Source organism: Streptopelia decaocto (genome assembly GCF_964273445.1).
Source record: "Streptopelia decaocto genome assembly, chromosome: 19".
Classification (NCBI taxonomy): domain Eukaryota; kingdom Metazoa; phylum Chordata; class Aves; order Columbiformes; family Columbidae; genus Streptopelia; species Streptopelia decaocto.
In genome coordinates, this window is record NC_138674.1 from 2,469,063 (window position 1) to 2,493,040 (window position 23,978).

At 46.9% G+C, this 23,978-nt stretch overlaps 1 protein-coding gene across 2 annotated transcripts in view; it reads right to left on the minus strand.

Moving 5' to 3' along the window:
• Window positions 1-1,527: 1,527 nt before the first annotated feature.
• Window positions 1,528-23,978, minus strand: part of MAGI3 (membrane associated guanylate kinase, WW and PDZ domain containing 3) — a 52,906-nt gene continuing 30,455 nt past the window's right edge. The window contains exons 5-22 of one of the 2 annotated variants that reach the window (XM_082069186.1): window positions 23,038-23,212; window positions 22,175-22,254; window positions 21,000-21,057; window positions 20,321-20,415; window positions 19,526-19,714; window positions 17,788-18,396; window positions 16,759-16,790; window positions 15,577-15,730; window positions 14,936-15,027; window positions 12,843-13,035; window positions 11,586-11,771; window positions 8,447-8,632; window positions 5,785-5,878; window positions 5,558-5,684; window positions 5,045-5,188; window positions 3,738-3,876; window positions 3,084-3,173; window positions 2,521-2,659 (exon numbers count right to left, since the gene is read on the minus strand). In XM_082069186.1, coding sequence (XP_081925312.1) covers window positions 3,124-3,173; window positions 3,738-3,876; window positions 5,045-5,188; window positions 5,558-5,684; window positions 5,785-5,878; window positions 8,447-8,632; window positions 11,586-11,771; window positions 12,843-13,035; window positions 14,936-15,027; window positions 15,577-15,730; window positions 16,759-16,790; window positions 17,788-18,396; window positions 19,526-19,714; window positions 20,321-20,415; window positions 21,000-21,057; window positions 22,175-22,254; window positions 23,038-23,212 — 2,603 coding nt within the window. In that variant the 3' untranslated portion in view covers window positions 2,521-2,659; window positions 3,084-3,123. Of the gene's footprint in view, window positions 2,660-3,083; window positions 3,174-3,737; window positions 3,877-5,044; window positions 5,189-5,557; window positions 5,685-5,784; window positions 5,879-8,446; window positions 8,633-11,585; window positions 11,772-12,842; window positions 13,036-14,935; window positions 15,028-15,576; window positions 15,731-16,758; window positions 16,791-17,787; window positions 18,397-19,525; window positions 19,715-20,320; window positions 20,416-20,999; window positions 21,058-22,174; window positions 22,255-23,037; window positions 23,213-23,978 lie in introns of both variants that reach the window. The other variant, XM_082069185.1, reaches the window with a different exon arrangement.

Consider the following 23,978-nt stretch of genomic DNA (forward strand, 5'->3'; position numbering starts at 1 on the left):
GAAGTAATTGCAGTGGTGCTAATTAATCTTTGTATAAACAGCTGAATTTGTCACCATACTCAGTGGTGAGGGCAAGTGCAGACAGTCAACATAGAACAACCTCTTGTTAAGAATACATGGTTAATATCTACACAGGCTACTTCAAAGTATTAAATATTTTCACAGTCATACTCCACACAGGGAGTATTTGTACGTATTATGCTACACGGCAAATCTCAACGGATCACCCCAAGTCGAGCAGCAGAGCACAGGTCACATCTGCTGTAAAGCCTGTGGAATTGTCCAAGCCTGGGTTTAAAATGCTGTTCGTCCCCAGGACTGAAGAACTCAGAGCCGAGTCGCTGTGCTTCATTAAGCTCTAAAATCATTAACAGTGTCAAAGCCAAAACGAGCTATTCACCCATTCGCTTTCAAAGAGCAAACGGTGTGATTTGAATTTGAAGGTGGTGAGGGAAGGCTGAGCTTCCACACTCCGCCCCCCTGCAACCGGCTCCGACGGGCTCCCCGTCCCACCTTCTGCGCTCGGGAAACACCAGGAATGCCAGGAAATCCTCACTGAAACTATGGAAGAAAACAAACCCCTTTGGTTTCCGCTGCCTGCTGTTCTCACAGCTGCAGGGCTGATGTCGGCAGAGTCTGGGAGTAACATTCCTAGTAAACTATTCTAGCCCAAACAACAGATAGTAAGTCTCACGTACCCTATGTATCATCCTATTCAGCACTCTTGGGGCAGCTCAGGCGTTCAAAATAAATTCTGGGAGATTTCGAACATAAACAGGCAAGAACGTCACTGAAACGGGTTCTGTCCTGGTCAGTCGTTACCTCGACAGCGGGAAAAGACGCCGTTCTGAACCAGCGGTAAGTAATGGAGTTTGGTGCGGAGCGGGAACTCGTCGTGGTCACAGGGACGTCGGCGACACCACCCGAGGTCTGTGATTCAGCAGAACCCTCGATCTCCTCTTTTCAGACAGACGTTTGTGAACAGTTCTTCTGAGCCTCCTTATGGATCGAGAAAATAAAGCCATCTTGCTGTGTTCATTAAATGCAAAATTACAAAACATGGGTTATGTCAAATTTTTATCTATGTGATTTTGTATTAAAATTTAAGATAAACCATCAACTGAACAGCATCAGTGGCTCATTTGCTGCCCTAGAACCAACTCACCCATCTTCTTACTGACCCAGTAAGAACAGAACACATGTATTTCCTCATGTAAACATGCAACATGCTCGAGAAAACACCCATTTCCAACCAAACTTTGCCTTTTCTGGGCCTGGAGTAGGTAGGAGAAGGATGAGACCGACTGGATACAGCAGACGACTTGGCACGAGAGCAAGACGTGAGTCATGATCACATTGGCAATACAGGCGTTAAATAACTTTGTTGGGGAACTCACAACACGATCTGGGGAGCCGAGCAGCGCGATGGGAGCAGCAAACGCACCCACGGGGCCGGGGCAGCAGCGCCGGAGGGTTCGGTCAAGCATCCAAAAGGTCCTTCATGCACTTCGATAATTTAAGAATGAATCAAACATTTCCCACCCTTTAATCAGTTTCTGAAAAATAAACCTGACAACTTAGCGCAAAGAAACAACGCTTTTAAATGACCATTGTCAGAAACTCGATTAGAACGGTCTCAGTTAAACCCGTTTGTCAGCCGCAGCTGCTGTTTGGGTGACTTTACACGCGCTCGGTACTCGCCAAGGTCCAGGAGTTATCGGTGTTTTCTTGACTGGGGAACTACTGGCGGATTTGGAAACGCCGTCGTCTGCGGCTCCCGGGCCGTGTCTGTTCTCCTGCGTTTCCAGCCTCCTCGGCCTCTCTGTGGAAAGCAGCGGAATATTGGAAAGGCTGGAAGTTTTGAATCTGCCGGAACTCAGCTCTCCAGGGTTTTGCTTCGTTGTTTCCTCTTCGGACGCGTTTCTCCTCCAGTCACCCAATGGAACGTTTCTCTGCTCGCGTTGTCGCTCTGGAGACCACCCTTCCCTCTTTCCGCCGGTTTTCTGCCTCGTGTCTTTCCTGGAAACTCCTGTTTTAGCGTTTCCACCTCTCAATTGCTCACCGGTCGCCTTAGCACCACCAGTTGTCCCGTGTGGGTGCTCCTGGGACCTGGCTGCCGCTTCTGCGCTCCCGAGATGCTTTTGGGGACTGGCGGACCTCCCTCCATCTCCACTGGAATGCTCCTTCCTGTGACTGCCGTTCACCCCTATTTCCGCAGCTTTACTCTCGCTCTTTCTGGACCTGTCGGGTTTCTGGAAGAGATTCCCGTAGGTTTTTCCGGGCTCCCCTTTGCTGGGGCCGTGGAATCCCGCGCGTCCCTCAGCAGCCGCCAACGTCTCCGTACTCGCGGATCTGTCTCTTCCGGCTTCCAAACGGCCTTTTGTGGTTTCAAACCCAGGGCTGGGGGGACATTCCCACCTGCTCTTTGTTCTCCGGGGAGAAGACTGAGGCTTCATCTCAAACTGGGGCTCAGGTAAAGTGCTTTTCTTTTCAGGCACAGTGTTCTTTGCTTGTTCCAGTTTCTCAGACAGCGGAACTCTCGTTAAAGCTTCTCCTGGTATGTAACACGCTTCGGATGGGGAATGTGAAGATGAAGATAATGGTGACTGTTCTTCATATATTACATTTGACGAAGATGGATTATAACTATCCCAATCACCTGCAAGTGAACGGTGAGAGATTTGACTCAGCGATTACCAAAAATAAAGCATTCTACAAATCTACGTACTACTGGGGTTGCGGGACGTTAGATGAAGTCTTTGATTTAAGAAAGATTATGTAGTAGCATAATCTCAAAGTCATATTTAGCCAGTTTTCTATATTCTACAGCCTACAACGACCACAAAGACGGGATTTAGGCACAAACTGGTGCTCGGAAAGCTGGTGCGATCTCTGCGGGGCTCACGCGGCCTCAGATCGGCACAACTTTACAGCCTACGGAGCACAACCGCAAATACATCGTTCAATATAAGGAAACCAAATGAACCCGAACTCTTACACTCAAACCAGTGAAAAGTCAAGGTTATTCACAGCTTTGCACTTTAATAACAGGAAGAGATAGAACACAAGACATGCAGATTTACCAAGTCTTTAAGGAAAAACCAAGAAAAGCACTGAAAGCCCTTAATGCTGCTCAGGTTTCACATAGGGACACAGGCTGGGAGGAACCAAACCTGAAGGAGGAAGAGAAAAAGCCCAGAACTAGATACCAAAATCACAGAGCACAGCGAGCAAGATTTCAATCGGAAACGTGTGATTAACAGCAAGAGGCACCAAATCTCTGCCCTGATCTCGGCTCATTATTTTTCCCTCCCTACAAAGTTGTGTTTTCCTGTTGCAGATGCAGAATTCGCACCTTTCAACAAAAAGAATTAATTGGGAGAGCACAGCTGCCTCTCTCCTGCTTTCTCAAGCCTCGGCTTTGGAAACCAAGCGTTTCATCATTTCGAAGGCTAAAAGCAGCGAAGTAAATCTGTACAGTCCTTACTATAGGCATTCTGAACCGAGTACTGTATCACAGTTTTAATTTTAAAGGCAATCAGTGCTAATTATCGTATTTGTGCGGGAAAACTTGATGAGCTTGGACAGAGCTGTGAAACTTATGACAATGACAAATATACAACGGGTAATATTCCTCGTCACGTGTTAATTTTACCAAAAAACATTCCTCGTATTTTAAAACGACCGCGAACTATCTCAAGAGAGAAGCAAAGGGATGAGAGCGCAGCGGGACGTACCGTGATCGGGGATCAGCCCGGTCCCTGGTCTCAGCAGCAGCAAAACCTTGTTCCCCCCAGCCTGGATCAGCTCGATGGCTCGAGTGTGAGTGATTCCTTGGGTGGGTTCCCCATTGATTTCAACTATTTGGTCCCCAACCTGCCGAGAAAACAGCACAACCGGGTGAGTCTTTATGCATCTCGGACGCTGCGAACTAGTTTTTAATAAGAGTTTTTAATAAGAGGCTTGAATGTATTTTAATTCCAGATGATTGCGTGGAGGGAGGTTATGGATGAACCTCGGCAAACCTGGCGCCTGGTAAAGTCACGATAACCAGGTAACGCAGCAACTTCTCTACACCAAACACAGAGGCGAATGCTGCTGTGGGAGAACCGGTTTAATGTAAGGAAAGGGGATTTTTATTGCAGGTAGGAGAGATCACCACCCTGCAGTTATCAGCACCAGGGCCTGAGGCTAATGAGCCACTTACAGAGGTCCGGGCAGATAATTACGGGTCACACCGCAGGCGGCTGGATAGGGGTTGTACAAAAACACCCAGAAAAAGAGTCATGGAGCCTATTTCGCAATACGTGGATCAGCCAATGGATGTCACTAGCGCATAAAATCAGCAGTTTAAAGAGTGTCTGGGCTCTGTTAAATAAAGCGTCTCTGCCAGAGGAGGTCACGGGCTGGCTGCTCATCGCCGGGACGGGACGCGGGGACGTGCCGCCCGTCACGCTCAGCCGCCCCTAACGGGTGAGAAACTCCTCTGTCCTGATCCAGAACACGGCCAGAAAACCACTCCAGAAAACGACACCGTCCTCCAGATCGGGGCTGAGACAGTGAACGACGTGAAACCGCGAATACGACGTGAAACCGCGAATACGCCGAGGCTGGGCCAGCAGATCTGTGCTCACAGCGGCTCTGTGCTCTGAGGGGCCACAGCACAGGGCTGGGGACACGGCACGGGGCTGGGGACCCTGCTCCTTAGTCACCACAGGGCATCGTACCCACGTCTTTCGCTTTTACTCCAACATTTGAAAGCGAATTCCTTAAGCATAAGAATTAACATCATAATGTTTGAAAAACGTTCGGCTTACACCTTCAAACACCGCACAGCAACAGCTCAATACACACAAACATTCCTTACAGATCCGCTGACTTGGACAGTGATTCTCCTTCCTGCTCCGCTGGGCAATTTGCCCAAATGTATCCCCAGTAACTGCTCTGCCCCCCGGCACCACACACAGTTTGTTGCCCCTATAGGTAAATTAACGCGTCAAAAAGCCAACTTGATCAACAAATTGATGAGAGCAGCCAAACTCACGTGGACTCTCCCGTCTTTGACAGCCGGCCCGTCCTCCGCGAGCCGCAGGATGAATAAGCCCATGTTGTATTCCTTCCCTCCTCGGAGGCTGAATCCAAACCCGCGGGGGCCCCTTTCCAGCTCCACCGGGAAGCAGCCGGGATTCTGGGCGGGAATCAGAGAAAAGAGAGATGAGGACGCGCAGGCAGATTTAAACGTGTCTTTTTCTGGAAAAATGCTTCACACGCTTCTATGTTTTGACAAACATGCAATCCACAATTTGAACTGAAATCATCACTACTCATGAGTGCTTCTTTTCTAATTATGAGTATTCAACTATACTAAGGACATAATAAAATTTAAAACATTAGCAAAAACACTGTGTGAAAGACTTTGGTGTGTTTCTACACCCGGCTTTTCTACCCACATCTGCCAGGGAAATGTTTTGCTTGAGAACACTGTGGCAATGCCGCTGTACAGTGTCTTGATGGAGTATTTTGGCCATCTCTGCACCCTCCGGCTGGTCGCCCGTACCTGGGAGTGTCGGCTCCCAACAGCTGCAGCAACGCCAGCGTCGGGTTGTGTCAAGTGCTTGTGCTCGGGCCAGGAGAGCCTGTAACTATTGGAACCTTCTTTTCCAGCTTCACCTTCCGTAGCTGCCCTGCAGGGAGGTAAAAGGATGCGGATGTTACTCGGGAATTCACGATCCCCCTGGTCAAGGTTTTCTAGCTGCTCCCGGTTCCTTTTGCCACAGGCGGTACCTGTCGGTGCTGGGCTGCGCGGGTGCCAGCGGCCGGTGCTGCGGAGCTGGGCTCTGCCGGGCCGAGTTCGTTCCCGAGGGAGGACCACGGTGTTCTGACAAATTTAAACAAAACCAACAGTCAGAGAGACCTTCAGAGAATCATTCTGGTTGGAAAAGCCCCTCGAGATTATCAAGTCCAACCATAACCCACCGTGGCACTGCCCCATGTCCTGAGAACCTCATGTCCGTCTGTCCAGCCCTGCAGGGATGGTGACTCCAGCACTGCCCTGGGCAGCCTGTTCCAATGCCCCACAGCCTTTTCCATTAATACATTTTTCTTCCCAAACACGAAGCCAGGCAGCATCCCAGGCTCGGCACAGCGTGGAGGGGATTTTTCCAACACCAGGAACCCAAGGAATAATTATTCTTACCTAGGCTCCTTTTCCTTAGAAAAACAACATCATTTTAACCAAATCAGACAGAACAAAGGGGTCTTAGACCAAGCACCCACACTAGAGACGCCCCAGTGCTCTCCCAGGCACATCTTAACTGCATTTCTCACTTAAGAACAAACCAACCCCTGTAAAATATACAAAGTGCTTCAGCATCTTAAGGGAAGGAAGACACAAGGTGTATTATAACAGTGAATTTCTCGGGAATGCCAGGTCTCGGGAGCCCTTTACAGCACCGCTCAGTGCTGTTACTACGACGTGCCTTAAAGAGGTTTTTCTCTAGAGACAAAATGTCAACTTTTACTCCCGGTTTATACTCAGAGTTTTAATTTAGAAGCACAGGCAAGAAAAATGCCATCTGTTTGTACAATCTCTGCAGCCTGCTCTCCCGTGTTCCCAGCTAACGCACGACAAAAGCTGACAGGCTCCTGCTTTTGTGCAAAATGCTAAAGAACGGCTGCTGGCGCGTGAAGTGGGATTCGTTTATTTGGATGAAAAGCAAAGCTCCCACGTCTGCGGGAGCTGGAGGGGGCACGACGAGGATCTCGGGGGACAGCGCTGAGGACGATGCGCCGGGGAACAGAAAACGCTGCCGAGGTTTCTGCTTCGTGATGCTCAACAGCTGGTCAAACAGGCATTTTTCTCTTTGGAGGTGAATCCTGCATCACAAAATCCTTCACATCTTACTTCCCCCCCACCCTTTCTTTGTTGATTCTCCTCAGTTTCTTATTTCTACATTTTGGCTCCAAATCTGTAAATGTGGGAGTGGGAAAAGCTGAATTCTTAGGCAGAGTCCAGCTCCTGCATAAATAAGGGACAAAAATGTTGGATTCAGAAAGCTTGTTTTGAAAACAAAGCTCATTAAGAGCTGCAGAGAAACAGATTTAATGCAAGCAACTCAGACTTGAGTTGCATTACAACCATTGCTCTGGGCAAGTGCTTCGGGGGGTGTCCCTTCCAACCAGAATGAATGAGATTTGATAAAGAAAATAGAAGCCTCTCTGCTTCAAGCATTAACAAAAAGGAAAATAAAGTCTTTGAAATTCTGTATTATGGGCTAAGAGAGCATGTTAAATATTTGCAGTGAATGTGAAATCAGAGAATGATCTGTTGGCTTTATTCACATTCTGGTTTTAGGTATTTATTATTTAAAAGGCGAAGAAAACCAGCTTTCTGACAAAATAACGATGGTGAGTTTAATTAAACCCACGAGCAGCAATCCAGAAAGACGGAGTGGTGAGCAGGGTTGGAAAACAGCTTTTCTCTTCAAATGACTGGATTTTATATATTTACAGTGAACTGCCTGTGTAGGAACAATATCATCCTGAGCACAGTGCTGCATGGGAGCTTTCATTACAAATACGGCCCCTCCAAAGAGGGGACTTCGCAGTCACTAATACAAATAGTCACAAATACTGATGCAGCACTTACACGTGGGGAATTCACCAGCAGCCTCCAGGTTCCGCAGCAAAACCCCGCGCGAGGTTTTCGCGGTGGGACAGGACCGTTTTGCAAAGGGTGGTTTCAGCAGACAGAACCACAGCATCTTTCTCCCTTAGCCCAGGGATGCGGCATGAGGGGATTGGTGTGTTCTAACGTGGTGGGAAGGAAAAACTCGGTGGCTAAATGGGGAGGACCTGGGGAGCTGGTGTCCCTGAGACCCCGGAGCACCCGAGGGCACGTCCCTGACCTGGGACGTTGCTGCTGGCAGCACCGCAGCACTGAGGGACGATCGCTGTACGGGGGCAGGAAGATTTTCTGTCTGCCCACCACCCTGTGCTCGCTGCAGGTCCCCCAGGAGAGGCCATTTCTCTGAGAGGCCATTTCTCTTTGGTTGATGAACACAGGGTACGGACAGATCATGTTTCCCTGGGAGCACGATCCCCCTCTCTCATGTTAGAAACCATGAGAACTTCTCTTACCCTGCGCTGTGTTGTCACCAGAGTCATAAAATGGTTTGGGTTGGAAGGGACCTCAAAGACCACGTCGTTCCAACCCCCCTGCCATGGCCAGGGACACCTTCCACTACCCCAGGTTACTTGTATCTCATTTTTCAGTACAACCACCTTTCTCTGCCCCACCTGCCTTCAGAGCAAACGGTTGAGCTTCACTCTCAACTCCAAACACCTTAAAATACCCCACTTTACATGAATTAACTTCAAATGTCACAAACATTGGGCTCTGGCCGCGTGGCAGGACCCACCCACCCGCCGAGGGCTCCCTCCTCACCTTCCTCGGCCACCACCGTCAGGGTCACCACGTTGCCCGCGTCCTTGATGAGCTGCACGATGCTGTCGTGCGAGAGCTCCACGATGGACTGGCCATTCACCGCTGAGATGCGGTCTCCCACTTTGAGCTTCCCGCACTGGTCGGCTGGGCTCCCCTCTATAACTCGCCCGATCTTGTGAGGAATCACTAGGAAACCAAAAGCAGACATGGTGACACAATTAATACCTGTATAAGCATCACCCAAGCCCAGGATTGCCACAGTCGGCCCAGAGATCAATCCTGCTCCGAAGCGCGGCACTGGTAGCACAAGAAAAACCTGCACATAACTAAAAATCCTTCATTCTACCGAGTGAATGGGAACAGCGACCCCTGACAGCACAGGCCTTGTCACATACAAGGTGTTGCGCCTAAAGCAAAACGCAGGGAGGAAATGGGTCACATCTGCAAAGGGATGAATAAGTGCCAGGAGCGCTCTGAAGCTGTTTGTTTTCTCGCTCCTAACGTGTTGTTTTCCATTCCCCGAGGCACCGTGTGGACTCAGAGACAGCTATGGACACTCGGTTTAACACAGTCGTGCAACATCTGGATGCATGGGTTAATTCTTCCTCCTTACAACCACAAAATAAGCCTTAAACACACTTCAAAAGGGAATCAAACTTCTCCTGCCAGAAACTGTCTTAGTAACCTGGTGAGCACCGCGGCAGCGACCTCAGCAAGTTGTGCAGATCAGCTCCACACAGACACAGCCCCTGTTCCTGCCGAGATGAACGTGCACCTGGAATAATCGCTTTGAATTTTAGCGAGCTCTCCTGGCTTGGTTTCCTCATTTCAGCCCATGGTGACACTCTGCTCCGTATCCAGACTCTTCCGAGTTACTTTCCCAGAGGTGAACACGGATGCGGGAACGAGCAGAACTCAAAATGCAGAAGGAGGGAGGGATGCTCCGCTCCGGCTCCTCTCGCAGCCCCGCGCTGGTGCTCGGGGAGAGATGTGGTTTCACGGTTTGCTGAGCCGGACGTCAGCACGGCAGATGGCACTCGGATGCCATCGCGCCGTGAGGAGCCGAGCAGGACCCGGGGCGAGCGCGGCTCGCAGAGCTGCCTGCGCGCTGACGCGGCTCCGCCAGAGCCGACCCGCGTTACGTCGAAGCGCATCAGTCAGCGTGCTTTCCCACGCGTCTACAACAGCCTTTGCTTCAGCTGGATGCCTGAGAGCACAGCGACATTGGCTCCTGTCTTTCCCACATCCCTCAGCGGGGCTCTTCTCTGCAGGAACTGCTGCGCTGCTTCTTGGTATCTCGTTCCCAAACACCCCTCCAGACCGACCTCCACACGTTCCATTAACGCTCCTCCTGGCACTTCACATACAGGCCTGTTTGCACCTCCAGCGGTTTGATGAATCCCTGTTGGCTGTAGCAGCTGCTCTCCCAAACACGCTCTCCTCTGGGGGGTGGCAGAGGTGAGGAACATCAGGCGCTTCTCAGGATTATCAAATCCATGCTTTTCAAATCCACGACAGCACATCTAAAACCCTTTCACATCGTCATCAGCCACCCAAGATTGAAAAGCCATCACAGATTGTTTTAATGAGCCAGCACACGCAGAAGTTACTGTGAAGTAACTGATGCCTCCTAGCATTCAGCATGAGTTTAAATTTTAATTACACTTCCCTTAATAGACTGTTTTTTTAAGTATTATATAAACCTAAGAGCCAACTGTGAAGAGTAAAGCACTGCAGGGCTGCAGCCTCAATTGCTGATTACTTGTTTTAAAATATCCTGGCTTTACAAGAACACAGGAGCCTCACGTTAAACCGCGGCACAGAACAGTTCTGCACAGCAGAGCCTGCGGATGCACCAGCGCCTCTTTTCCTGTGTGTCAAAAACAGCCCAGACCACAGGGCTCATGTTTCCAGCACTTGAATTGCTTTCAGTTGTCTTCTACTTTATGTTCTAGCATCAAATAAACAGGGATTTGCAGCAGATCCCCAGACAAAATGTTGTGTGTAGTAGCTATATTGTAGCAGAATACTAATATATTCCAGAATAATTCTGTTTATAATATTTTTTCTTAATATCTGACTGACCAGACAACACACCGTCAACCCGCGGCCACTCTGACGCGGGATGTGATCATCACGCACAGGGGGTGACATCTTGCCCTGCGGTTGCCATGGCAACGTGACAGCAGCTCCGTGCATGGACCACGGCCGCTGCACATCCCACCACCGCGCATCCAGAGCAGCTGGCTTGAACATTCCTGAAAAGGTGCCGTCTGAGCCAAGACTGCATCACACTCTAAATATACAGCATATGAATTCAGCACCATGTTATTTAGAAACAGATTTTTTTCTTCCCTGCGCTCCCGCTGTTTTTTTATTGTGCAGTAAAATGAAATGGAAAAACAGAAGGAAGTGTCTGAGGCTCAATAAAAAAAGAGACAAACTTGCAATGCTTCATTAGGTCTGTCTGGAACCGGCTGAGAAAGTTTCAGAAGAGTGATTTACACTAAAAGAATCGAGTAAGGATTTCAGGAGTTACCTGTATTTCAGCGTCAGTGAATTGAGTCTGTGGGTGAACACACGGAGCGGGTTTGTGTTTTGGGGCAGATAACCCAAACCTGATGGCCCAAGGGAATGAATCTCAGAAAGATGATCGTACCCGCCACCTCATGCACAAAACTGTTGAGCTGCCTTTCCTGGCGCCGCGGGGGAGCAGCCGCCACCAGCACCAGGACCAGAAATCAGACCTGGTCCCGCGTGGGCTCTCCCATCGGCTGAGCGGGACTGCAGGGCTTCCTGCAAACAGCTGCTGCTCGCACGACTTCTTTTTATTTTCCCTTTTAACCTTGGTTATTTTGCCGTTTATCTTTACAACTATGCCTGAAGCCACGTCCATCTATCAGAGCTATAACACCAGAGCGTGCTACTTTTTCATTTTGATGATCTTTCTAGACAAACACCCTGCCTGACAGGAACAACTTCATTGTTTTCTCCCAAGTGCTGCAGTCTCTATTCTCTCAGACCCCCAAAATAAGGAATTCTACCTGATCAGCAAGCCGCGGCCCTGCTCTCACACCGATGCCGTGGTACGAGCACCGGACAGCGAGCGGCGGTGACAACACCAGAACACGGCACTTACCGCCAGGAGGAGGTTTGTTCTTTGAGGTGAGGATGACGAAGCCAAATCCTTCGTTCTCCTTCCGCTGCAGACGGACGTCATAGACCTCCGGGGGTTGCTGGTTTGCAAGCTCTGCCCGATTCGGTCGGGGAGAACCGTTCTGCGTCAGGACAGGCTGCGACTCCTCCTCCTCCGCTTGCTTTTCCCCTTGCAGGTAAGAGACAAACAACAAATAAGGCAAAAACAATAGTGCTGGTTTATCAAGCAGCGACAGCAAAACCTGCATCTCAGTATCAGCACCAGCATGAGGGAGCACTGGCTGCCTGGGAAAGTAGGGGGTCAGTTTATTAACAATACAGTTTGGATCAAACGGAAATCAGATGGAGGATAAAGCCTTCAAAGGCCCAGGGTCCCACGCAGGTGTGCGTATTTGTGCACAGAAAGCCCGTTGCACACAGCTGAACAGACTTGGCAGCGTGTACACAGTGAGGAACAACTGTTTACTTGGAACAACGGAAATGTTTTTCAAAAGGCAGTTTGAAGACTTAAGCCAGGCTTTCTTTAAGGAAACCCATAACATTTTGGTCCTAAAGTAGTCAAACTACCGGAAGGCACCTTAAAGAAAAGGAGAATTAAGCTTAAAAGTACTTTTTCCTTTTACTTGTATATACTCAGAATTACTGGCTGAATAACACAATGGAAAAGCAACAGTGGTTGCTGATTGGAACAGGCACTGTTCCCAGTTCAGAACCCCCATTCCAGCTCTGTCATACACACAATCAGCATCATCAAGTTAAGGACAATAATCTGTCCACTGCTGATCTGGACATTGATCTAAAACTGCAGTATCACAAGATGCTGCCCTGAGTCACCTCTGGTTTGAATGCACTTATTCTTGCCACACAGAGATGCTGGAAGATTTGAGAATACAGTATATTGTACAGAAAAGACACTGTGTTATTACTTGATTTGCACAGCGTTAGTGGCTGTTCTAACTAATACCTGCAAAAAGATTTGAAGAAAACGCCACTGCTGTCATTATTTTCAGAGCCGTACCTGTGTGAGCTGTGCAAGCACCAACGCATCACTTACTAAACACTGTTCTTCTCCAGCCACTCAGCATTACAGCTGACCCTCCTCAATCTCAGGCTGCTCAGCTCTCGTGCAATAACCGCTAAGTTTCAGAGCAGCTTTAGACCATCCGATTACAAAACCTCAAGTGTTGCTTTAGCCAGATCTGTGCCCCGCAGGACCCCCTCGGGACAGACAGACACGTACCACCGAAGAAGATCTTCCTGCGGACCGTGAGCAGCACCTGCCCGTTGCGAGCAGCGCTGGTCATCAAGTCCAGAACTTGCTTGTGCGACTTCCCTTTGACGGGGACTCCGTCGATACACATGAGCTCGTCCGCGGCTCGCAGCCGGCCGTCCTTCTCCGCCGCTCCCAGCGGGATTATGGCTCCGATGTAGATCTGTCGGCAGAGCAGAGTTGGGGGGTTGGATGTCAGAACGCAGATGCAGCACAACATGGATTCACCAGAACTCGCCATGGGCGGGATCCAGGTGGAACCAAACAGACCAGGGCTTGGGGGAAGATATTTTTAAAGACTGAGCTTTGGAGAAGGTATTTTTAAAGATTATCCCTCAATTCCAGCAGAAATGTCACCAGCGAGCGCACTTTGCACACATGGTGGATGCAACTTGGGGGCTCAGAGCATCCAGTAAATACATAAATAGTTTTTGGGTTTTTTTTAATCCTTATTTCCATGGATTCTGGAATTATTGCTATCTCTTGAGTGTATTTGTCAGTTTGTTAGAAAGCCCGGCTTTTGATATAAGCACACACTGTGTACTTATTGCATATATACGATTTCCCAGGCATTATTGAAATGAAAGCCTCTGTCATTCATTCTACTTACTTTATTTTTTTCCTACCCAATCTAGGCCAGAGTGACTGGGGAAGAAGTAAAAGCTTTTGAAAGAACTCAAATTCCGTTCGGAAAAGCTGCTCAGACAGTTCCACGCTTCAAGTTTTTCCAGCGCGCAGCTTTTGGTGATTAGATAATGAATTTAACCAGCTGCACCCCTCTTATCAATTTTCTCTACCCCCACCTCGTAAAGTGCTACTAAATATACCACAGATAAGAGCACCACACGCTCTTTGACGTGTTAGAATCATATTCGAGTTAAATGGAAGATTATGGCCAGTAGTTTTTGGAAGTGGAGCCATGTGGGCAGATGATCCGCACGCAGCGTTCCTGCCGTTCGCCTGGACTTACCACCGGCTGCTATGGAAACAAAACACCACGAATGCTAGAAAGTGCAACACAAGTAAAATTCTTTGGTTTCGCTCTTCTTTTGAGGAGAAAAAACAGAAAAGAATAGGAAAAAAAGGCTGAAAAAAACCCCCGTATTCCTTAACTGCAATCAGAAAATTTTATCTGTTCTAAAAGCTTTTCCTCTTGAGAGCTGAGGGAATGGCCCCTGACATTGGGTACAAGTCTTAGAACTTCTTCCCAGAGGGAAATATTGGCATTTTTGGAAATAGAGGAGTCTCCTAAAGGCTGATGTCAGAGGAACCGGCCGCCCAGGGGTTTCCACGCTGGCATTCACCTGTATTCCTCCTCCTGTGCAAACTCCAGAGCTACATTTTGATGCCAGTTACAATGCAAAACCCCATTTGCAGAAGGCGGCCAGTCTTAACAGGCTCCGCTTCAAGGCTTTCATGAAAATCCTGAAGTACCACACTCTGTATTTTCTGAGATGAGAGGGAAACACAAGGCAAATAAAAGCCTGGAGGAGCGCACTGGGAAGGCTGCACTTGTCTCCTCGAGATGAATCCACCAGAAACCACGCGGGCTCACAGAACCAAACGCGCTTTTGAAAATTTGGTGGGAGAGGTGGGGGAAAAGTGGTACAAACAACCCCAAATGTTGCCTTGTTTCGCTGGGCTGCATCCAAAGAGCGGCCTGACCATGTTCTGGGAGGGAACAGCAGCTCCTTTCCACCCGGACAAGCCTTCTGTGCCAAGAACAGCGTGGGGATCAAGTGGCAACGGGCAAAGTGGTCCCGAGATGCAGCAACAAGCACAGAAACAACATGAGCGTTATCAGCCGGGCAGAGAAAACCGCTGCCAAAGAGACTCGAGATAGCGGAGAGGGCACGGGAAGCTTGCAGGTTAACGTCAGCCACGAAGAGGGAAAAATGAAAGGTAACCTGAACCAATTCTTCATCTTCACAGGCAGTTACTGATCAATTTTGACATCACTGAACTGTTTAGAATGAGAGGGAAATCAGGATGACAGAGTAGGAGTTATTCTAACAGCAATACCACAAGATAACACGTAGGCAACCATAAACTGTTTCACTTACTGGCTGGTCTGGTCCATCCCCTCCGAGCACCCGGAAACCAAAGCCCGACTCTTGTTTTCGGAGGAAAACATCCAAATCTCTTGTGTTTGGAGCTGAGACAAAGCAACATTTCAGAACATGTAAGGAGCTATCTGAGATTATCGAAAGATTATGTTTTTGTGGTGCATTCTGACTCTTCCTATTGACGGAACACAGGGAATAGAAATACAGTACATCATTCAAACAGTCAAATCTTCAGTGATGTCCTATTTACAAAATGGACAAATACATTTTTGAGAAAAGGCTGAAAAGGGATAGGATGGATTGACGAATGTCAGAGGAGAAACCGCGGCTGCATTCGTATGGTGGGGCAGGATCAAACCTGGTCTGTAACACACATCAGAGCTGCCTTCTGGAAACTTCGAAACGGTCAAGTCTGCTTCAGAACTACATCATCCTTGAGACCGTTTCTATCATTAACTGTTTTATCATAAACAGGGCTGAAGGATATTGTAATTGTTTTTCTGTATGGATTACGCATTTCTGGAACCGTTTTATTTACAGGAGCTTAGCGGACTCGGCAGTCGCAGTGCTTTTATCACACACGACAAATCAAATTCCTTCACAACTGACTATTTCCAAGTTGAAGCCGAAATACTCACGTTTGTCCTCGTACATGGTCTTAGACTTCAGGTAGACTTCGGAAGGGTCCAGTTTGGGAGAGCCTGGTCGCACAGCGGTGGGCGGGAACGGCATCGGCTGCGGGATGGGGTCACCAACAGCTTCCAAACTCCCCGAGCTGTCCTGCCTGTCCTTCTGCAACACAGCCCAGCCCACAAAACACACCTTCAATCAAAAGCACAACTGAACTCACACACTTGTGCGCGCAAAGACGATCAATACCACGTGGAGGTGAAACGGAGGGCAAAACAAGGGAATAATATTAGACCTCGAGGTAGCTTTTCCAGTAGGTACGTGTCTGACTGCACTGAAGTCGTCCCCACAGGCCACCAATTTCTACTGAAAGGCTTAGAAAGGGGGTTTGGAGTTACCGACGTCAGTATTTGCATTTTTCTCTTATGATCCGATAGCTGCAACACGCCTAACAGTATTTCACAAAGGACGCCAAGCGTGCTTGTGGTCTCCCACCCTGATTTCCAATCGATTACGCACTCAAGGAACTCTAAATACTTATTCTGGGCTGAAACCCAATCCGGAAAACTGGAAGACGGTAGCCTGCATGTGTCTGTGCACGTTAAACAAAAGCACAAGCGGAACAGACCTAGAGATGCCTTTTTACGAAGAGCAGAAGAAAAACCCCCAAGGGGTTTAGCAGTTTGACGCTTCTTGTATGTTTATAAACACAAGAACTTGCCCTTTTTAACCGAATTATTTTGCCACGCTGCTTAATGCCACTGAACATCGAATGCTCCGTGGGAAATGGCTACTGCACGTGTGCTCGAACGCCAGTCCCTGAGTCCAAAGTATTTTTAGCCTGCGCTGACGAGGCTCCTAAAATCCAGAAATGAGATTACAAAGGCAGCTCAAAGCGGGCACGCAGTGATTTTAAGTATAGTGCAAAATAAAGTAAATAATGATAGAACTTAAGCAGCAGCGTCATATTTAAATCGTGACAAATCAACAATACTACACCTCTTGTCATACAAGATCTTTGCCACGTTCTTGATTCTTCAGTGGTAAGAAGAGAGAGATCCATCACCTCCATTAAACACCTCCAAGGAATCTTTTGTGTTAAGTACACCATATTTATGAGGCAGTTTTGTAACTGAAAATCCCTGAATATTCTCCATAGAAACACATTTAAACACATGGCTAATACTCACCCCTTTGGTAGTTTTAGTAGGTGAAGGTGGACCTGAAGGAGACACAATGGAGAAAGCAATTTCAACACTTGGGCACCAAAAGTTTAAACAGCATTAACGTAACACAATCAGCTCCTCCTAGGCTGAATATAATAACTGCTCATTCAATCTTCAGTGTTCACTTGACCAAAACCATCACTTCAGAGAGGTCTCAGATTAGAATTGCCAGCTGTGCAACAATGAAAAACCATCTATTTCTCTTCTTGTTAGACACCGCTCAACCCAAAGACACATCGGTTCATTGGATATGGAGACTTTGTGAATTTCTGTAGAGGAATTTCACTCGCTACCAAAGAAAACTAATTATCTCCTTCGCTGATTAAGGAATAGTAGCATTTATAAGGAAAAAGACCTGGAGATTTTTGCACATGTCAATGACTGCTTCGAGTGACACTCAGGGCTACAATAAAAGCTTAAAGGGACACTAAGCAGCCACATGTTGCTTCGCAATTCGTTCAGCTCTGTCTGGCAAACGCACGCGATCTACCAGTCAGTTTTTGGGGAGAAGATGCGTCCTGGTCTGTGACTGATGGTCAATGAAGAGCAAAAATGAGAATTTTGGGGGTATTTCCAGCGATCGGCTCCGCCTCACTGCTGATGCTTCTTCCCGGCTCCTGTCACCACCCTCCACTGCAGCTGCACTTACTGGAATACATTTGGAGAGCCTCAGCAAACCCCATCCATCATACGCTCTGTATTATGCTAGAGGCCACGTTTCTGCTCTAGTACTCCCCGAGCACTTGGAAGAGACGGTCCATAAATGCATCATCATAAAATTTTGGAAAAAAAAAAGGAAAAAAAACAAACCCTAGCAACGTGTTCTCCTCCCAAATACCACGGGGTATAAATTAAACATAGAACATAATGGCTCAGAGACATAATAAACTGCTATTTAGCTGCCAAGACTGGACATGATTTAGATATCACACTTAAAAGGGACTTTTAAGAAGCACATAACCATGTACGACAACTGTAAATTTACGTATGTACCTCCTCTTACAATGAGCAGCGGCACCTCTGCTCCTACTGGAAATTGCTTCAGCACCTCCACCACCTGCAGGTGTGTCAAGCTCTGTACGTTCTGATGGCAAATCTCCTTGATCACGTCCCCCTTCTGAAGGCCTTGGCACCACTGGCTGTCTAAAATCATCTTCACCTTCTGTCCCGTGGGACTGTCTGCAATGGCAAACCCAAAGCCTTTAGGGCCTTTGACCAAGGGAATGGTGACCAGCTCGGGCTGGGTGCCTCCAGAAGATGCCAGGGAGATCCTCTGCTCCGTCATGTCCATGGAAGGGCCGTTGAGACGACCGTTGACCAACATAGGGCCCATTTTTCCATTCTGGTCCAACACAACTGTTCCTGCTATTAAATCTTGGCTGGTGACACAAACATCTCCTTTGGTCACAGGCGGTCCATTGATAAGAGGTGTGGCTGTCACTATATCCACGACGGGGTCTTCGTTGTCCTCGGGAAGAGGATAACCACGACACAAAGTCATGTTCACGTACTGGTTGACGGGAACGAGCTGGAACATCTGGACAACATCCGCATGGGTATGGCCAAGGACGCAGCTTCCGTTTATGTCTACAATGACATCACCTGTTACAAAAGAAAGTTCAACAGCGTCAAAAACAGGAATGAAACCACCTGTACCCATCTGGTGGTGTTCTGAGCCCCAGAACAAAAGCCCAACTGGAGGGAATCGCTGTTCAGTCCTCAAAACTAACAATGCAGGGTGGCTGGGCTATCACCTCTTGGCTATCTGTTGCCAAAAAGCATAAAGAATTTCCTCGTTGCATTGATTCTATTTCATCTCAGGACACAGTGTGCTAAATATATAAAGTTTAATCTGCAGCAGATTTTAAAAACGATACCGTAGAGCCACAGGAGATGAAGCAGTGCACGCACAACACCGCAAGCAGATGTCTTCTACTTTAATTCATATTGTACAGCATCCTAAACTCAATCCAGAATAAATCGGATTTTTTTTTTTGGGGGGGGGGGGGTGTCCTATGTTTATTTTAGGACTGGCTGAACTTAAGCTAGGATTGCGCCCACACGCGTTCTGCACTCTTGTCACACATGGCTAAGGATCTATTTTCAAAATGAAGTGGAAGTAGGCTTCAAATCCTGAAACCTCGTTTCATAATTTGCATTATTTTGATCATGAAACTTGGCATCTGCAATACAATACTCCCAGCAAGCAAACGGCCTTATCACTTCAATGCTGGGGCATCAGTAAAACAGGAATTCTCTTGTTACATGAATAACAGGAACAGATACACATCTTTTCATTCCAGCGTGCGTGCGCCACAACACAATGCGGCAGGACCATCTCCGTGTTTACACAGGAGGAAAATGAACCACCTACAAACAAGTTCAAACAATAGGCCAGCAACAAAGCAGGAAATTGTTTCATTTCACAACGAAATGGTATTAAATCATCAAAAGCACGAACTCTTCTTATCTGAAGAGTAAGAGAGCCTATGTGCTATGTAAAGAAGCATTTTGCTTTTTCTAGTATGTATGCTGTATGTTACAGTAAGCTTAGAGTTGACTTAATTAAATGTATAATAACAAAGTGTACAATTCTTCATGGATCGCAGGTACTTTCATCCCTCCTTTCCTCGCTTGGCCAGTTCACACAGCTTTGCTCGCTCATTCATCAAGGCTCCTGGGCCTCTAAAAGCACCACAGGAAATGGAAGTTTAGAGAAATAATGCTTGACCTGGTGCGATTCTCCCATCTTGTGCAGCGGGTCCATCTTTTAACACATTCTTCACCTGGAGAAACTCATCAGGTCTGTCCCCTCCGATGATCGTAAAGCCAAATCCCATCGTGCTTTTTTTCAGTGATGTCCGTAGAAGTGCTCCTGTGAGCTGGGATGGATCTCTAGTGAAGACAGACTTCTCCAGTCCTTTTGAGTTATGGAACACAGACACACAAAGGTAGGAAACCAGGGTTAGTTTTGGTAAGGTTTCTGGTTGTTTTAAGGTGTCATAAGGGTTAATGATTTGTTTGGTTAACCTCTGCAGCGCTGTGATGGAGTGGAGCAAACAAGATGCCGTTACACTCCTTTCACAGCTGAGTTAAGTGAATTAGAAACATCAAGAGTGTTGTAGTACAGATTTCGACAGAGCTGGAATTAAAGCTCCCGCCTACAGTTCCCAGTTTTACACTCTAACCCTTGAATACCAAGCTCAAAGTAGATCAAAAGCATAAAATTCAAGGTGTGGTTTTATCTGCATCTTCCAGCTGGCTCTTCTAACTCACCATATATTCAAAAGCTGCTTATGACAACGAGCTTCAAACGATCAAAATTATTTTAAAGCAGTCTTAAGGTCTCAGTTCAATTTTAACATTAAAAGATCATTCAAAAAAGCCTACAGATTTGGGAGGGCAACACCACAATGGGCAGCAAAAAGACGAGGCTAATGCCTCGATGAATTCCAAAATCTGTTACTTATGACGCATTCTCACAGATAAAGACATAAGTGACGAAGAACTCAATATCCAGCGGTACCTGATTTTGAGGAGCCGCCATCAGTCTGTCCCAGCTGTTTTTTCCTTTTGGCTTCCAATACTGGGTTTTCAAACTGAGTTTTCTGGTTAATATGACTGTAGACATACAAAAGGTAGATCAGGATTTCAGCAGAAAGCGTTCTGCCTGTTTCACAGAAAAGACAACCACAAAAGAGCCATCTACAAACAGTATTATTTACTACCGCAAATTAACGCTCTGGAGGAATGAATGCCAAACTATCATAATCAACACTGAAAGCATTTTTGTTCTTTCCACAACTCAATTTACTTTAAGAGCCAATACAATTTTCCTTTCTGTAATTATTAGGTAGAGCACACCTTCACTCTGCACATTTTAAAAAGGTTGTGATAGTTTAGAACTGAGAAAAGCTGCTTTTTCTCTTGACCCTGTGTGCTGCTTCCATCTACCTATAATGTTTATGAACTCAGACAGAATCCCAGAATGTCAGGGGTTGGAAGGGACCTGGAAAGCTCATCCGATGCAATCCCCCCATGGAACAGGAACACCCAGATGAGGTTACACCCACAACAGTATCACCCCTGCCAGCCTGTCCCTTAATTCTCACCCATAGACTCTCAACTCACTCCTCATCCGTGCCTGGACAATACTCAATACATTGTAAATGTATAACTGTGTCAAATTAATAATTAGCACTTACTCAACATAATATGTTCCGTACTGAGGGTCTTCTATTTTTTCCCATCCGTAAGGAAGTTCTGCAAGCAAAAAGAACAAAACTCTCCATGATGGTGAAAAACTATCTGCAAATATCAGAATTTAGCTTTAGTGTTCTAGTTATGCTGACCATGGAAACTTAAATATTAGAATAATGGATACAGTCAGGTAGCTAGACATTTGAAGGATAAAATTGCCATGTAATCTTGTTTGAGGCTGCCCTAAGTTTGATGGCAACAGGAATTTTCCCAGTGTATGACAGCATGGTACCAATTATTAATACCAGTACCGCTTCATAGGGTTTGACAAAAGACCCAGTGGGTCTATTCATTTAAATGTTGATCATTTAGATATCCTGCATCTCTCTATTTAAAGTGCTCTTTTTTATCCTGTGGCGAGCTGCACGTATGTTTAACAAGCAGCAGTATGCGGCCATTGCTCCAGCTGGCTTCATTATGAATTCTTAATTGTTAGGCTGCGCTATTTAGGAAGACGACTGGCTATTCTGAATTTGCCTCAGCTTTTGTTACATATCAGGCATTTGCCAAAGACACAAACTATTTAGTACTGTTTTCTAGCGGACTAAACTGCATGACTACGTAGGAAACAGGAGTTGTCTGTAGGCCAGTTGTGAACCTGACCTGTAAGTCTTGAAGCAACAGCTTGAAGAGGTGAAGGGAGTCATTGTTCCCTCTACTTACACATTTAAATATATCATGTCACATGCAATAGGTACCATTAGCAATATATGCAATAAATTAGCAATATGCTCTGTCTTCTTCATTACTCCTGTATTCTAGCACTGATGGAGCTTTTCCTCCTGCCACATTCCACTCGTGTGACAACTTCCACTGAGATTGTCACTACCATGTGCAGCTCCCTCCTGAGCAATCACAGTCATTGGAAAAAAGATCTTGTTCCCATCTCAGGAACACAGATAAACCCAGAATTCAGTCAGATTCTATTACTCCAGGGAAAATATACTAAGGACTTTCCCAGTCTGATGTAAACTCCTATTGCCACCAAACCGGGGACACCGCAATCCGCTGCCCGCTCCAGTCGCGTGTGTCACGAAGAAGCTCCTACCGGAGCAGTAATGGATCGTACCCAGCTGTGACAAACCAGTCACAGGTGACAAAGAGATCCGGAACACCTCACCTCCATCTTCACAGTCTTCAGGAGCCTTGGCTTTCTTACAGAGCCGTGGATCAAGCCACGTGGTTGTCTTGGTGTTGTGACTGTGGAGCAGAACACAGAGGAGGAAACGCCCTCAGATTGCAGAGCTTTGCTTGACCTTAACTTTAAAATATCTACCACCATGTGCAAACCGTAGCCTTTAGGTAATGTCACCTTTATTTGAGCCTCAGCCACATCATAAAATGCTAAAAAAAGGCAACAATGCTGCTCAGAGGTACAAGCACCCTGGAGACTCTCCAGGACAGATGGGAAATGTTCGAGGCACAAACACGCTCCCCTGCCCTCAAGAGCTCACGTGGGAATATCAGCTGTTCCTACCTAAAAGGAAAAAACATTTTTAGCCTCTTATGCTTAACTACCAGTAAGGCTTTTGTTTCCTTTAGAAATCAATAAATGAGGCTGTTTCCCATGTGCATATAAGAGCTGCTTCCCAATCCTGGGCTTTAATCTGTGCTGTCTGTATTTTGAAGCGTGCATTCCCAGCCAAGGAACACAAGCAGCGAAGAATAAACAAGCTCTCAGATTTCAGAGACATTTGTTATAGCTCACCTGGCAACATCCACCCAGCTTTGTATCTTGTGAGATAAAAGACCCTCATATTATATACGAGCTGACTTTGCACGTGGAATCACAAGGTTTTCCTGTGCAATGGCAGTATGCAGCAGTAAGGAACGAAACGGTAGGAATATATTAAATTCAATACAGAAATAGAAGCAGTAAGAGCAGAGGAAGGAGAGGTGCAAGAGCAGCAAGCAGGTTCTCAAACTGCAGCCCAGCAGCACTGCAGACGGGCACAGGAACCCTCTGTGGTGTGGGTTACTCACTCGATGAAGTAGATCATGCCCGTGTCGGTGTAAGCCATCTCCCAGTTCTTGGGCAGCGGTTCCAGGGTCTCATCCCTCGACAAGTAATTTCTGAAGTCCATGGAGCTGCTTGTCTGGTTGTAGCTGGGAACAGGTTTCACCCAGTCAGGAGAATCTGAATGTTTTTCTTTGTTTTCTGCAGTTGTTCGGGGAAAGTGTTACTATTTGTCAGCTGTTTATGTTGTTTCTCACAAAGAACCACCCTCTCAATCTGGCTACGAGCGGATGTCAAACACGTCCCTGTATGTGATGTGCATTTTTCCACTTTGTTTTTTTCAGCTGCGAACTTTGAAAAGCTGACATGAAAACACTGAACTCTGCTCTTCCCCTGCCAAACAGAATTAACCTCGTATTATGTGTCTGAGCCCACGCTGAAAAATCAACGCTGGCAGAAATCCAAGCTGACTACACTTTGTTGCCGTTCCTATATAGAGAACAGCGTTTGAAATGTCATCAAATCCTACTAATATTCCTCAAAGAATGAAATGGAGAGGAGAAGCAAACTGCCAGCAAACCAAACGACACCCTCCCACAAGCCACAAAAAGGAAAAAGCCCCAAAAATTCCCTGCAGAAAACTTTAAATGCAAGAACTCCGCCCTTCCGCCCCAAAGTTAACTCAGTATGGTTTATCGCACCATGATGCCTGCGACCCGCACCCAACTGTGCTGTGGTGTTGTCAGCCTCAATGTTTGCAAGATTAGGTGCAGTTGCAATATATTCTGATTTATTTCTCTCCACAAACTCCCCTTTGGGCAGTTTCAGGTTGCGCGATAGTTCCCTTAAGCAAAATCGTCTGAAAAATTTACAGTATGAGCTAGCGTGGCCTCTTAAACCAATCTCCTGCATGCAAATTCAGTAATCTCCCTAAAATTAAACAATACCATTTACAGGGTATGAATTA